The sequence below is a fragment of the Temnothorax longispinosus genome, chromosome 11 (genome assembly GCF_030848805.1).
Source record: "Temnothorax longispinosus isolate EJ_2023e chromosome 11, Tlon_JGU_v1, whole genome shotgun sequence".
Taxonomy (NCBI): domain Eukaryota; kingdom Metazoa; phylum Arthropoda; class Insecta; order Hymenoptera; family Formicidae; genus Temnothorax; species Temnothorax longispinosus.
In genome coordinates, this window is record NC_092368.1 from 2,151,398 (window position 1) to 2,166,006 (window position 14,609).

Here is a 14,609-nt window from a genome sequence, read left to right on the forward strand (position 1 = left end):
AACAGTCTGCTTATTTTGAAAACTTGCGCGGCGACCGATCGAATCGATTAATCGATGTATCACGCGCGCCCACGTCAATTTGAAGTGCGACTAGTGCGAGGAGTCTGAACGTGGCCGAAGGTCGAACGTCGGAGCGATGGGGAGCGACGTAACCTCAAAAATGCAAAAAAATTAGGAACGCGGAGTGGTTGATCGATCTTAATAAATAGTATCCTTTGGAAGAAAGTCAGGTTTTCGAACGATGACCGACGTTAAAACAATCGAAGGAAAAGGCAGGAGGATTTGGCGTGGAAATAAAACGTCGTCGCTGTCCGAAGAGGTTACACGTCGCAGAATGTAGTCGACATGTTTACAAATGAGGTCGATTTGTCATTTAAAATTTAATCTTGAATAGCGAAAACGAAAGGAAATTACGTTTCCTCGTTCCGCTAGAAGATACGCAGGCAAGTCGCATCGGGTAGTCGATAGGAAAATAGCTGATGTTTCTTGGAATGCTTCTGTGAGATATCGTTACGTGCACGTCGATGACAGAGGTATTACAAATCGGTAACGTCGAGGCTGGTGGATCGCAGAAGATGGCCACTACGTGGCATCAACAGGTTTTCGCGCTCGACGCGAAGTACAACACACTGCGGGCGAATAAGCTCTCCAGTCTGGGTAAGAGTTTAGACGCTTTACTCTCATTATTTTAATCGGTTGAATAATCTTGATTACCCTCGAGTTCTCTCGCCGCAGGCATGCTGTACATTCGCCGAAGGAATCAGCTGCTTCGGGAGAAGTTTTCTACAGATCCGGAGATCGGCGCGCGATACTTGAAACTGCGATCGGAGCTGTTGCGGCAGCGTTATGGGGAGAGGCTGGAGCAGAACAGCGTGGGGAGTCACACGATAAGCGAGGAATCGTTGGAGAACAGGGCGAGGCATCAGCGAGTGCAACGAAGATCGACAGCGGAGAACTTTGCGTTCGCCGGGGTTCATCATGTTTTCGATCAGCACAAAGCAGCTGTAACGATGCTCAAGTTTGCCAACAACGACAGGTCCAAGTTGTGTTGCGCGTCGCTGGACGGTACCCTGTCCATATGCGAGGTCGTCAGCACACCTCCGAAGGTGATCGTTCTCCTGGAGGGTCATCGTAATGGCGTGACCGCGTTCGATTGGAGTATCAGCAACGATCTGATTGTTTCCTCCTCCTTGGACGCGACGATAAGGCTGTGGAGAGTATGCGCGGATGCAGAGCTGGCTTGTCTGCGAGTGGTGGACGATCAGCAGCGCGCGGAGGTCCTGTGCTGCAATTTCATCCCCGCGAATAATAATTTGATAGTAGCCGGCAATTCTCAAGGATTGATCCAGATCTTGAATGTATCTACTGGTATATATATGCGCGGCGGTTCCTGCAAAATTGGCGGAAAGGTCGGTCTTTGTCTCAAGAAAAAAAGGCGACATTCAAAAAGCAAGCTCGGCTAAATTGTGTTATGTAATTTTTCTAGATTCTTTCCCTGGCGTGCGAGGGTAGCGGTGGTTCGATAATCTGGGCGGGCAACGACAGAGGCGTTATAGTGGCTTTCCGACTGGAACCCGGCATAGGACGGTTGACGAAGCTGCAGAGAGTGCAGGAGACCGGCGGAATGATAACCAGTCTCTCCTGGCGTTCCTGGCTGTCGAAGGATTCTCCTTGGGCTGCGCTGTTAGTGAGCAGCGCGTGCAACGCCGTGCTGTTATACCGCGTCGCGGACAATCACGGTTCTTTGTACTTCTGGAGAAAGTATCCTGTCAAGCATAGGTATTATTTTTATCGTGTAAAATACGCTTCTTGTTTTCTTGTTTTAATATTTTCGCTTATGATACAATACTCCATGTTTGCGTGTATACTTTTTTTTTATAGGCTTTACCCTTTGAAGTCTACTTTCTGTCCGCAAATGGGCGCGTGCTTAATAGCTACGGGATCGGAAGATGGTGCCGTTCATTTATTGGATTCAGCGAGAGAGGGAAAGGCCGCTAGGATCAATCGACTACACGGCCATGCGACACCCGCATTAGCTCTGTCTTTTAATTACGACGAATCTTTACTCGCATCCGCAGATCACGACGGGTTGATTATCCTGTGGCGTAATCATCAACGTAATTTATAAACTATTCTGCGGAATCTTCATCAAACTAAAAGAAATGGCTCGCATACAGCTTCTTCGGGCTTTAAGGCAAATTATAAAAATATTATGACATATCTCCGTGTAAATAACGCGATGTATAAATGTGTAGATTTATCTGGGAGATTAAGAGATCAAAGTTTTAGTATTATTATATACATTTGTACGATAAAACGCCTATGTTATAAAAATAAAGGTATTGTATATAGAGAATTAGGATATTTAAAGATGGTCTGGAATCTGAATGGAATAAACTGTCTCTTTTCTGTATAACAATATATTAATTGTTCTCTATTTTAGCTTATGTCATAGTGAGCACAAAGCAGTATCAGTAATAATAAGTGTGGTAATAGAGCGAGAGACGTGACAGCACTCGCGGTGCTACGACAGCAGCGATTCGTTTGTATATCCTCTCGATATCGCGTGCACTCGTGAAACGACAGCGGCACAAATTCCCACACGGTTTTCATACGACGCTAAACTATATTTGCATTTCGATATTGTTTCGTAGATTCGTTCTAGTTACAACAGTCTCTTCGTGTCCAGGACGAGTAATTATACAATGAGATACATTATTGCAAACAAATATTTGTAAAAATTTTTCTAAAACAGCATTTTAGCGATCGTACCCCATCGTTCATCGCGCTTCCGCGAGTATTTCAGATCTATAGAAATATCGTTTATACAATGTGCCATACTGAACTCATGTTAATAATTACTTTGTTTGTATTGCACACTTTCATATGGTATCGTGAAGTAAATGTACCGTAGACAAAGTTATCGGTTAGCATAAAAGTAAATATCTGAATATCTATGTTACGTTATCATAGAAAAGGTAAACGTTTCTGTAACATGATAGCTCTTTTGTATATTTCGAGTAAAACAAACAGGTGCGACGAATTCTCGCTTTAGTACAAGATACGCGAATTTCCAACTCAAACATATTCGATGATGCAAGAGCTCTCGTCTCGTTTCTTAAATCCAATATAAAACATATCGATATACGCGCTATATGTATTCTTCTGATCACAGATCTAACGAAAGTAAAAATCTATCAATACATCGTGTATATATCGTGTAGAAAATTAGTCGTGCAAGTATTTTCCTTCGCCACGAATCCTTAGTGGGATGGCAGTCCCATATACTTTGCTATACAATACTTCGATAATGTAGAGAGCAGATTTGTTAATAATGTTTAATTAATATCAAGAAATTATGACAATGAGTGTTGGCAAGGTAAAACAAAGGGGATGACGTGAAAGATGATTATATAAGTTTCTTATAGAGGAGTCACAAAAATAATCGTTCTACATAGGCACTACTGCTCGTTTAACAATTACACTATAAACAATAATTATTTACACGCGCAACGAATTGTTCATCGTAATTCGATGTAGCTCCTACAAATCGATTGTCTAAAATTAATACTTATATGTTAACTTTTTACACAGTCCTTCCGTTGTCACTTATTTCTTCTATCATGACGTAAACCGTCATGCGGATAGAAAGCTTTATTAATAATATAAAGCCGCGACTATCTATATATTGACACGTTTTTTTTTCCGTATTCGCTACAGAACAGTCATAACAACTCCGCTAACAAGATCCGTTAGACAACCGATCGACTTGTACAGCCTCGAGTAATATCCGCTATATCTTTCCTATATACATTTGTTCGAGATTCGTGTGTCGTAGTAATAATCTCATCGGTGATAATCAAATCGGATCGCGTGCGTTAACAAAGAGAATTCACCGCGCATTTTTCACGACGAGATTGTTTCGGACGGACTTGGACTAAACTGTCTTCATTCTAAAATTTCATTACAGACTTTAGTCTCACTTTAATCACGAGTTAAAACACTGCACTTTTCGGTGGGCTCCAGCGTCTCCTGACTATCACACTGAGAGATTCTTGTAGAAGATGGACCGACCTGGACATCTTCTTCGTGAGGCACCTTTGGCAATGCGTTATCGTCATTCATTGAACTCGATACAATACATTGGTCCGGCGTGACGACTTTCTCTACGAGTTCCGACTCGTGATTCTCTTTAATGTCTAATTGCTCGTCGTCCGCGTGCGATTGTCTCGCAGAAACGAACGGAGCGGACGGTGTACCATTCGACGATACCAAGTTTAATTTCAAACGATCCCTAGTGTGTCTTAACTCGCCTAATTGTTGCTGCTGACACTGGTCATAATCATGCGCGAAATCAACGTTGTTTTGGTGCGGCTCTGGTCGGCAGCTATCCGTTTCGTCCCGATCGTCGGACAAGCAATGCGTAGCCACGTTCGCACCGGGAAAAAATTGGCTGACGTACTTACTTTCACCAGTTTGGAATTGAAATGGTCGATTTGAACTAGTTACAAAAAATTCTTCGTTTCCTGTAACGAAAACAAACGCCGTCAGACGTTATATAGGCATCGAAAAAATATGCGGTACATCGTATAAGTCTTGTCTTGGTGAATTCATACGTACCAGGATGATTGGCATCGTCATAATCTAAAGGATATAGATCTAATCGTGGTTCATTCATCATTTCTTCCCAATCTGCAACACAAAGAATATCCAATAAACCGTCATTTTTATTCGTTTATTTCAGATATTTGTCTTTCTGATATTTAATTTGGGAAATATTTTAAATATAGATACAAAATATTTATCGATCGTATGTAAGAAGTATACCAGTGTATGATGTTCGTTCCGAGTTGGTAATGGTATCCGTTTGACTGTCCGCTGGTAATGTTTCCTTCGGGTACTCGTATACGCACTGGTAGCGTTGCTTCTTGAACCACACGCTCTTCTTCTGATCCTGAACAAATCGCGCATTGTCAGTCCGACAATTTCCCGTAGGAAAATATATGCTCGAGTTACACCTATATTTAGCATTTGTCTAGCGTGTACATTTATAAAAAAGTACGTGCGCTAAGTACCTCAAATTTAAATTTCTGCAAGGGAAAGAGTCACGGGAGAGGAATGTTAAAATTACATGCATTGCTCTGTACTTAAGTAATCGACACACCTACCAACTCATCCTAGCGGCAATTGAAAAAGGAGAAGACATCATTAATACCGATACAGGGACGCGAGTAGTTTTGAATACGATATATTTATCTGTTACGGCGTTTGTCAACTTACCCCTGATTTTAACGTTTTGTCTGGAGACCTCAGTGCCGATCGATGCGGTGCTAAAGCGGCATTCCAGGCCGAAGGAGTGAATTCTTCCTCCTCCTCTTCGTCCTCGACGGCCAATTCCTCTTCCAATTCGGCACTCGTCGTCGTATTCGTTTTGTCGTTATTCATAGTACTTCTGATTCGTATTTGCTCGACATGTGGCTCGTTATACCTCTGCAAGGCGTAAATTTTGATTAAGTTTTGAAAAACAAAAAAAAAATAGAGAAACAATAAGAAGTACTTAATGCCACAATAGTTTTGAAGCGACTTACCTTCCATACAAATTCACCGGAACTAGAACTGTTATCCTCATCATCTTCTTCTTCTTCTCCATCTTCATCTTCCTCCTCTTCCTCCTCCTCTTCGTCTTCGTCTTGACTACAGCATTCGCGTTCGGTGACGAAACTCGTCGACATCAAATCATCTTGCAACGGTAGAGGTAAAGGTAAAGGTAACGGGAAGGACGAAGGTAATTGCTGCCATTTGGATTCTTCCTCAGGACTCGGTAACGGCGCGCCACCGCTTGTTTTCACGATACGCGATTTATCCTCCAACGGGTGTATCACCGAACAAGTGTAATCTAAATTCTCCTCGTCGGACAGATCGCCATTCGTTGTGTCTCGATCTTCGTCCTGTAATCGTCCCTCCAACAATATCATTTCATTCGTACGAGTGTCTACTAATAGCACATCTTCGGACGGCACCGATTCTCTCGAAGCGACGGATGTCTCTCTCGAGTTCGACATTAAAGACTCGGAGGTGACGGTGCTTTCTCGCTCTTCCAGAATAGGACTAAGCGGCGTCCCGTACACGTTGTACCTAAACGTGATAGAAAAAAAATTTCATAATATTCTAATATATAATGAAAAGTTTTTTAATTTTTATTTAATCTATTTTCAAAGAACCGTACCTGATCGAAATGTCTACACCTCCGCTAACTTGATTGGACAAATCTTCGCCATCCTCATCGTCCCACTGTTTGCCGTACGCGTCGTCGGAAATGGAAGGATTCTCGTCATCATGTGCTTCCAAGGATTCCACGATCTGCATTTGAGCCTGAGGCAACTTTTCCCTGAGTTCGTTACGAATCGCCGTTACGAATTCCTCCTCCATACCGAACGACACGTACGAGTTGTCGCTGCGTAAGCTCACCGTCGAACTATCCTCGTCCTCGTTCTCGTAATCTCCCTGCGAGCACTGTTCATCTCGCTGAGTGTTAAAGGTGTCCAATTTTAAGGCGTACGTCTCCGCTTCTGAGTCGCGCGATTGGACATCACTATTGGCTCCCTGCATTTTTTCAGATATTACATTTTTCTTCTCCATCTCGATGTCCTCTGCCACATCTTCATACCTTACTTTCACCCGATTCGGACTCTCTGTGTCGCTCATTTCAGTCGAATCGGAATTGGTAACGTCAACTTTAACAAAAGCATGGTTTAAGTCAGAAGTACTCTGTTTCGAAGGCGATATGGCCTTCTCGACGTCAGGTGTAGAATTCGTACCTTCCGTCATACTTTCAGGGCCAGCGGGCGTGGCGTAATATTCCGCGTCGAGAATAGTGTCTAGCTCGAATAAAATTTGGAATGGTTCTTCTTCGGAATATGACGATCTGGAAACCGCGGTGCTGTTGACCGAAGACAGGGGGTTGCCGGGCGTCGAGCAAACCGCTTCCTCCTCCTCGCAAGACTCCTTGTCGCGAAAACCAGAATCGGAGCTCTGTTCGTCGTCCGGCGTGGACAATTGCTTCCTTTCTTCCTCGTCGTCATTTGGCAATGGCTTTTCTTCTATTTCCGCGTTCTCTACCATAGAAAAGCTATCGTCGGCGGTGTAAATCGAATAGGCATTACAAAACTGTGGTGCATCTGGCGTAGACACGGTCACAGTCAGTTCTGGTGCGCTAGCATTAATTCGCTCAGTCGATGCGTCGATGTATTCATTGAATTCCGCCTCGTCTGAGAAGCCTGGTACTTTGTGCTCTAAAGCGGAATCTAACGCGTGATTCCAAAGTAAAACGTCTACCGTATTGGTCTCGGCATTATTCGAAATAAAACGATTAGGAATACCGTCGCTGTCCTCATTATTGAGGGGTATATCGTGATCCTCCTTCTTTTCTACTTCTTCAGCGGAGGACACTTGGTCAGGTACATAGCGAAGAAGGGGGAGGTCCGGGTCCCCCTTCGACAAGAGTCTTAATACGTGCTTTTCGCCACCGCGTTGCGTACTATCTGCGCTTGCATTAGATTGCGCGCCGTCGTTACTTTCCGGAGTCTTTCCCGCGCTGTCCAAGGAGAGACGCAAGATCGGCGTCTGGCCCTGATCTATGGTCAGAGTCAAGAGTTTCGGTCGTTCTAGATTTTCCAAAGACCGGACTTTACCGGCGGCATTGCTCGGCAAAGGATCTCGCAGCTTCTTCAACGCTTCGTCGAATTCATCCGTGGGCACGGTATGTCTAAGGTCGCTGTCGCTACCGGTCACGGATAATTTCTTCTTGACGTTCTTCTCCGACGTTTGCGCTCCTAATGACCACTCCGCGTCGGAATCGGGATCGATATGTACAAGCACCATAAGGTCCGTCACGGACTTGGACTTCTGTTTAACTTTTTCGGTATAAACACCCCGCTCGATTCGACACTTCCAGCTTTCCTCCTCGGTCTCCGAGCCAGATTCTTGAAACATCGTGGCAGTCTTCATTCTGGGAATATTCCTCACTTGTTCGTCAGGTCCGAGACGAAACGAGGACTGTAGCGAGTCTGTCGTTTGCGCGTCATCCACGATATGAGTCCAGTAGTCGGAATCGATGCTACCACGTAGATCTTGTAAGCTAGCACTGCGTACGTGCTGTTTGTAGGTGTTCGCGCGCAGACTCTCCCACCGTTGCTCGAAATCCATATGCGCCGAATGTTCATTCAGGAGAATCTGTTTCACGTCGTCCAAGGTAGGTCTGTCTTTCACGTTGACGTTCAAACACAAGCGAATCGTTTGGAATATATTTGACGGACAATTGGCGTGATGATTTTGCAGCAGTCGCGTGCCGTTTGGCAAAAATTGGTTCTTTAAAGATAAGATCATCTGAATGACCTGTTCGTCGTTCATATCGTTGTAAGGCCTTTCTCCCCAGCTGGCGATCTCCCAGAGGAGAACCGCGTAACTCCACATGTTGGCCTGTAACGTGATCTCTTGCGTTTCGATGGTGGTGTCCGTACAGTTCAAACTTTCCGGCGCGGACCATCGGATGGGCAAGGCTCGGTCTCCCACAATATAATAGTCTTCGGGATACTTCTCGACACCGGTACCGTAATCACCTAACTTGGCCGATAAATCTGGAGCGATCAGACAGTTCCTCGCGGAGAGATCCGTATGCGCGAAACCGTGGTTATGCATGTGCTTCAAACCAGACGCGACCTCCATCGCAATCCGTATCGGAACGTTTTCCTTGACGAGCGCTTCCCTCGACTTGGTATCGCGGTTCGACAGCAAGAAACCTTTCAAGTCCCCGGCCGGACACGATTCGAATAGCAGAAGGTAGGGATCGGTCTCGAGGCAGAAACCAAGTAGAGCCAGGACATTTTGGTGGCGTAGCTTCAAGTACGGCGTGGCCTCGCCGAGAAACCAAGCCTTCTCCCTAGTGGTAGCTTCTTCGGTGAGAATTCTTACCACTACGCCGCCTGATTTCGACATGCCCTTCGACTGTTCCAAATCCGCCCGACCTTCGACGACTTTACCAAACCATCCATGACCTATTTCTCTGAGATATTTGAGTTTCTCTCGCGGGACATAAAGCTCGTTGGAGTTAAACCACTCGCTGCATGGCTCCTGTAGAATGGAGCGATCCGTATCCTGATCCTCGATGCGCGGCGCTGACAAAGGTATCGCTTTGTGTTTCGGAGTGCTTCTACTTCCAGACACGATAGACTCCACTGGCAAGGGTTCAAATTGCACCCTCTCGGAAGCGGCTAACGTCCTGGAGGCATCCAATTCCAGTCTTTCGACAGACGGATCAAACGCACTTTCCTGTCCTGTACTGCTCCCATCTTTGAATTCCTACAACGATAACGATAGTGTCAGTTTTTGCGGTCTTGTACAATCACAGCACGTTGCGATACAGACGTAAAGATTAGTTGCTAGCATACTACGCATGCTACTTATGAACGTGTTTAAAAAGATATAGAAAAACCTAGGACGTGCCTAATGCTTATAATTATAAAATGTATAATCAAACTGTCTCTTTAAAATTTGAAGAGACACATCATCTACGTTAAATTATAAAAATCTAGCCCTACAATAATATATGATTATATGTAATATGTACTAATTGTACTAGATTATATCTATAAGAATGCATTTGTCGAACGCAATCTACATAAGAAATATAGATTTATGTAATAAATCAATCAAGTCCACATATGTCAATCGCAATTTACATAGATAGAATCTGTACTTTTAGCCAAGCATTAATTTCGTTCACATTCTCGTTCTGATAATTATGGCGACATATAACGGACCCGCAACATCAATGTTACCTGATTGCATTTCTCTGCTTTGTCCTATAATTAAAAAAAAAAATGCAGAGACTGGGGTTAGAGTTCTAAAACAGTGGCATCACTTTTTCTATGTCTACTTTGGTTACGTAAAAATCACTCCAAATTACCTGAAATCCTTTGGGTCTCCTGTGCCTCTGGCAACAAAGGCATCCGGCTAAAGTTAACGCCGTGGCGGTGACGCTTGACAGAGCGATCGCATAACGCATCCAGTAATGTTCCCATTGCCAGGAAGCACGTGCGTGTGGCGAATCTGCGACGACAAAGCAAAGTTATTGGATAGAGCCCCAATAATATTTACAATCGTTGCCACATATAGTCGCCAATGTCGCTTGTCAATGTAACCAGTGGTTCATTTCCCTTGTTTTTAAAGAAAGAAAGGCAAGGGAAGCGAGATTTCTACCTTCCTGTCTATAGGACGGTGCACGTATACACACATATGTGATTGAATTCAAGAAACAGGACAATGAACATTGGCAACGGCGCGTGCACGAAGGTGCTTGCGACGTTCCCGGACGTACCAGCAGCGAGCGGTGAGGGCACGGGGTAGGCCGCGAGCATCGGTAGACCCACCCAGAAGAGCCAGCACATCCGACGTAGATTCCGCATCGCGTACCGGGTACAGTTCCTCATTGTTCGCGTTTCCAATCCGGCGGGCGGGCGAGCGGGCTGGCCTAGGTCATTCTACGCGTATGCGGTGGCGGCGACGGCGACGGCGACGGCGACACGACGACAGTCGTCACAGACGTTACGCGGGTCGACGGCGACGCGCTCATAGTCCCCGACTCCTCCTCGAAAGGTGGCGAAGCGCGCGGCAGGGACACGGCCTGTCCGGGCCGTGCATGACAACTGGTACCCCAGACTCCAGACGGCGGCGTCGCCGACGAGCTCCAATCCAACGACACTGGTAGAGGCGCGATCACTCGCGCATGATGCACGACGAGAGACGTGCCCACCTTCTCCACGCACTCTCTAGGCACCCCCGCGCATCGTTCCCATGCGGAAAAGCGGCCCGCCTAGGGGGAGAAAGCGCCGACAGATATCTCTGTCCTCACCGCGCCGACCGCGCGCATGCATTCATCGTGCGACGACACGTCGAGGGGCTTCTTCCTGCGATTTATATACGTCAAAAATTCGCTTGTCGCGTTGCGTTATATTATTCCATGGACTTGGGGAAACAATTGGGCGTGAAGCATCTATTCGGGAGAGGGAGGGAACGTGGACGATTAGCATGAAAAGGAAAAACGGGCCCCCGATTAGCGATACGCCATGTTGTTGACACAGTTTCTGACGTAACGAGCAAACGAGCGTAGAAAAAATATTGGTCATTGGTGGCCGACAATATGGCGCTCGGTGTTTCTATCGCGATTCGCGTACGAAATGATTGGAAATGATTGATTCGCGATACGAACTACTTAACTATTTAATTCATATATATATGCACACATATATGCGGATAAAATTCACGTTTTTAGTCGAATAGCGTTAAATTAACGTTTTTAATCGATACCGTTTGAAAATACGCGCTTGGAATTAATTTCATTTCGTGTCGATTGCGGCGCGGCGTACGTATGATATAGTTGAGGACGTTTTCCCCCGCCATCTTGAAAAATCCTTTCTTGGTGTTCGTTGCGTGTTGTCGGCGCCGTCGGTATGGTGATTGGTGTGGTCACTGTCACTGTTTGGAGTTTGGAGCTTGGAGCATGCTGGAGCACGTGGTACATACTTTGGCCTTTATTATCGGACTTCTTTTAACAGTCCACTGCATCAGAATATATATTTTACAATGTACAATCGTAATGTACATACTCCGAATTATCAAACGCCTTCGCAGCACAGTATTATTTGCAAATAATCGTCTTTTACGGTCAATGCATATACGGCATAACCTATTATCTATGCAGGACTACGTAAGTATCACTCACTTGCTGCAGCAACAACTCGAAAAATTAAAAGTTTTTCAGAAAATGAGTTTAGATATTTTGAATCGTAAACATTTTGCTATATTATTTTTTAACGCAATTTAGGTTTAACGTTAAGTTGATTATAGAGGAATAAAAAGCGTCGTTAGCTCGCTTCATTAAAAAATCCAAAGATCTGTTCTTCTTTTTGCTAATAACTGAAAAATGACAATTTGTGAGTTATATCGTTATTGCAGCAAATGAGCGATATGTAATCGTAATAAAGAAATGTTATAGACGTGCTTGTCGCAGGAAATTTAAGATATTGTATATAATTCGAGGCAACAGTGCTTTTCTTAAGACACTGCATCAACAAGCAGTTTTCTGCGGTTTACCGAATATGCTATTTGCCATTAATACTGTATTAATTAACGTTGTAACAATGTGATTTGTAGGGTAAGCTGCAGCCAGAGTTGCGCTACGATCATAGAAACTTTTTTCTCCACTGAGAAGACACCTAACTAAAGAGACCAATTAATTTGTACATTTCACTAAATATGTTTTAAATTAAAAAATTACTACAACGTATTCTGTGAAATGAATTCTTCATTTTGATTCGCGTTTGATTGAGAAGGAATTTTGTTTTATTAAATGAACGTCAAATATGATGAATGGGTAATCATCGAGATCTATGAACAACATGATTTATAGTATTTACTATACTGATCTTTATTTAAATCAGCCTGAAATTTCAGCAGAAAATAGCAATCTTAACTAATACAGTTTTTTTTTATTACTTAGGTTGCCTGCAAATCTCGAATGAAACAGTATCCTGAAATTAAACAAAGGTATTTATATTTTTCTATATTACCTTATATTTTGAACTTTGTCTTAAATGATGTTTCTATAATCACCAAGATCTATGAATGCTATGATATGCAATTTGCTACTTCTGATTTCGTAAAGTTTAGCAGAATATGTGTGATTAACATTACTCAATAACTAATACACAGAATGTATATTTTTAAGGTTTGCAAAATCCCTGGAATCCGTAATGGCAACGATTGCAGGTAATTTTTATTTACCATAAATTTAATTTTTTCAGTTATTTAATATTTAATTTTATGAGTACTATGATTTGTATAGTATTTGTTAATTGATCATTTATATTCATTGGAAATTTATATAGAAATGTAGCAATCTTAACTCGAAAATGATTATTTTATTATTAGATTGTTTGCAAATCCTTCGTCCTACTCAAAGCAGCATTTTAAAATTATGATGTAGATGTTCTTTTAAATTATTTTACTTATTATTCAAAAGTTGAATAAAATGATATTAAAATAATCGTCAAGATCTCTTCGAGTGCCATAATTACGTATATTAATATTGAGAATAAAATTATTTCCCGAGAATTGCTGTTCTTTTATTTCAGAAGAAAATATTTTCTGTTTCAGATCCTTGATCTTCTGGTGTCTTTGTTAAACGGGTTTTTATATTATATTTATAAAATTATATATTGCAAAATTGAATTGTAAATATTTATGAATAAAATACTAAAAATAAATAAAATAATATACAGTTATGTGCAAAATAATAGCACCTTCTGAAAAAAATGAAGAACATTCTAAATTTAAACAAAATTCTATTTTTTTATTTTTATCTTTTTGTAATAATGATATGTTATGCTTCTATTAATTGATGTATATTTAATAAATAAAATAAAGTAATTTTCAGTTAATTACTTTTAAATTTAGAATTTTCTTTATTTTTTCAGCCGGTGCTATTATTTTGCACATAACTGTATAATTAATATCTAAGTTTCCAAGGAAAAAAGTTAATAAAAGAATCACGAACTTCTAAAGTCCCAATTTAATACTTTAAGGAGGGAATGCAATTGCGAAATCAAGGATCAGATCTTTATATTCTTTTTATTTATTCTTATTACCAGATCAATATATTCGAACTCCTTTATATAGAGCGCATAATTTGATATATCTTTTATTTCTCATTATAAGATTTTGCAGGCGTCAATATAAAATCGGAAATAAAATTTATAACAGTATAATTAGGAAATTTTCATTCAAGACTCGCACGTAAATGCATTATCCATCACTCTGTCCGCGCGAGAATCTCATGTTCAACCTTTTTTCTTTAGACACGCAGAAATCATTTTACAAGAAATTATATTAAATTTAATGTAGATATATATTTAGTTTAATAAAATTACTCGATTAGAGTTACACGAATTTTTTCGTTCCGTTCTTCGTTACTCTTAATTCGTGAAATTAAACGCCGTTTGTGCTGTTTGAGAAAACGCATCGGTGCGGAATGGGCGCGCTAATACGTATTTACGCGTAATGAAAGGACGAAACGCGCTTTCTCCGAACTGATTATCCTGCGGCAAGAGAGGACCAAAAGGACTCTCGCTCGCGCGCGCTCGCAACGTGCGAGCTGTTTTCGTTTCGCGTCGGCCCTTTCGCTCTCCTGGCTGAAGGGAGAAATCGTAACGCTTTAGGATTGCGGTTCGTCGCCTCGTTTGCGAAGCTGTACGTTTCTAACTGCACCGCTAACGAGAGTCGGGCGGGAATTGCAATAGCCACGCGTCGCACTACTATGACGTCTTCTCGCCGTTCGACTGAATAAAGCCTGAGCACTCGACTATGTAGGGCTTATTAATTTAACTTGTCGCGTTGCGAAGTGCCTCGGCGAGGTCGGCAACTGCTGAGGAAACTGCACCGATCGATCGCTCGTAAACGTCTATTAGCATGTAAACGCGATTCGTGAGCGGTGAGCGGTAACTGCTGACTGCGCTCGGGAATGTTTAAATCTCTCTATATATCGATATGGCATT

The 14,609-nt window shown here is 42.6% G+C and overlaps 2 protein-coding genes and 1 long non-coding RNA gene across 8 annotated transcripts; 2 read left to right on the plus strand and 1 right to left on the minus strand.

Annotated features, from left to right (window-relative positions):
- Positions 1-93: 93 nt before the first annotated feature.
- Positions 94-2,421, plus strand: LOC139822422 (WD repeat-containing protein 13). The gene is made up of 4 exons (XM_071794103.1): positions 94-657; positions 736-1,409; positions 1,487-1,779; positions 1,882-2,421. The coding sequence occupies exons 1-4, from the start codon at positions 525-527 to the stop codon at positions 2,126-2,128; spliced, it is 1,347 nt and encodes a 448-aa protein (XP_071650204.1). The 5' UTR covers positions 94-524; the 3' UTR covers positions 2,129-2,421.
- On the minus strand, positions 2,405-10,943 carry LOC139822418 (uncharacterized). 6 transcript variants are annotated; one of them, XM_071794095.1, is made up of 10 exons: positions 10,376-10,943; positions 9,965-10,107; positions 9,837-9,860; positions 6,819-9,357; positions 6,227-6,734; positions 5,589-6,135; positions 5,281-5,490; positions 4,828-4,954; positions 4,621-4,692; positions 2,405-4,526 (listed from the first exon to the last, which is right to left on the minus strand). In XM_071794095.1, exons 1-10 carry the CDS (start codon positions 10,485-10,487, stop codon positions 3,985-3,987), a joined length of 4,824 nt encoding a protein of 1,607 aa, XP_071650196.1. In that variant the 5' UTR covers positions 10,488-10,943; the 3' UTR covers positions 2,405-3,984. The 6 variants fall into 6 exon arrangements, 4 of the variants coding, with proteins under 4 accessions (XP_071650196.1, XP_071650194.1, XP_071650195.1 ...); XR_011734515.1 differs by adding an exon at positions 5,165-5,177 and having other exon boundaries at positions 4,457-4,526; positions 6,227-9,357; XM_071794093.1 differs by having other exon boundaries at positions 6,227-9,357.
- Positions 10,944-11,434: 491 nt separating this feature from the next.
- LOC139822423 (uncharacterized) lies at positions 11,435-13,925 on the plus strand. Its single transcript, XR_011734517.1, has 4 exons — positions 11,435-11,572; positions 12,557-12,603; positions 12,785-12,825; positions 13,213-13,925. It is a non-coding gene; the product is annotated as an uncharacterized lncRNA (long non-coding RNA).
- The last annotated feature ends 684 nt before the right edge of the window (positions 13,926-14,609 follow it).

Bases quoted from the DNA above. Each gene is read 5' to 3' on its own strand.
- LOC139822422 (XM_071794103.1), top strand. From the start codon at position 525: ATGACAGAGGTATTACAAATCGGTAACGTCGAGGCTGGTGGATCGCAG. The intron at 658-735 runs GTAAGAGTTTAG...CTCTCGCCGCAG, and splicing joins GAATAAGCTCTCCAGTCTGG to GCATGCTGTACATTCGCCGA. The intron at 1,780-1,881 runs GTATTATTTTTA...TTTTTTTTATAG, and splicing joins AAGTATCCTGTCAAGCATAG to GCTTTACCCTTTGAAGTCTA.
- LOC139822418 (XM_071794093.1), bottom strand. From the start codon at position 10,487: ATGAGGAACTGTACCCGGTACGCGATGCGGAATCTACGTCGGATGTGC. The intron at 9,861-9,964 runs GTAATTTGGAGT...TTTTAATTATAG, and splicing joins GGAGACCCAAAGGATTTCAG to GACAAAGCAGAGAAATGCAA. The intron at 4,527-4,620 runs GTACGTATGAAT...TTTTCGTTACAG, and splicing joins TGACGATGCCAATCATCCTG to GAAACGAAGAATTTTTTGTA.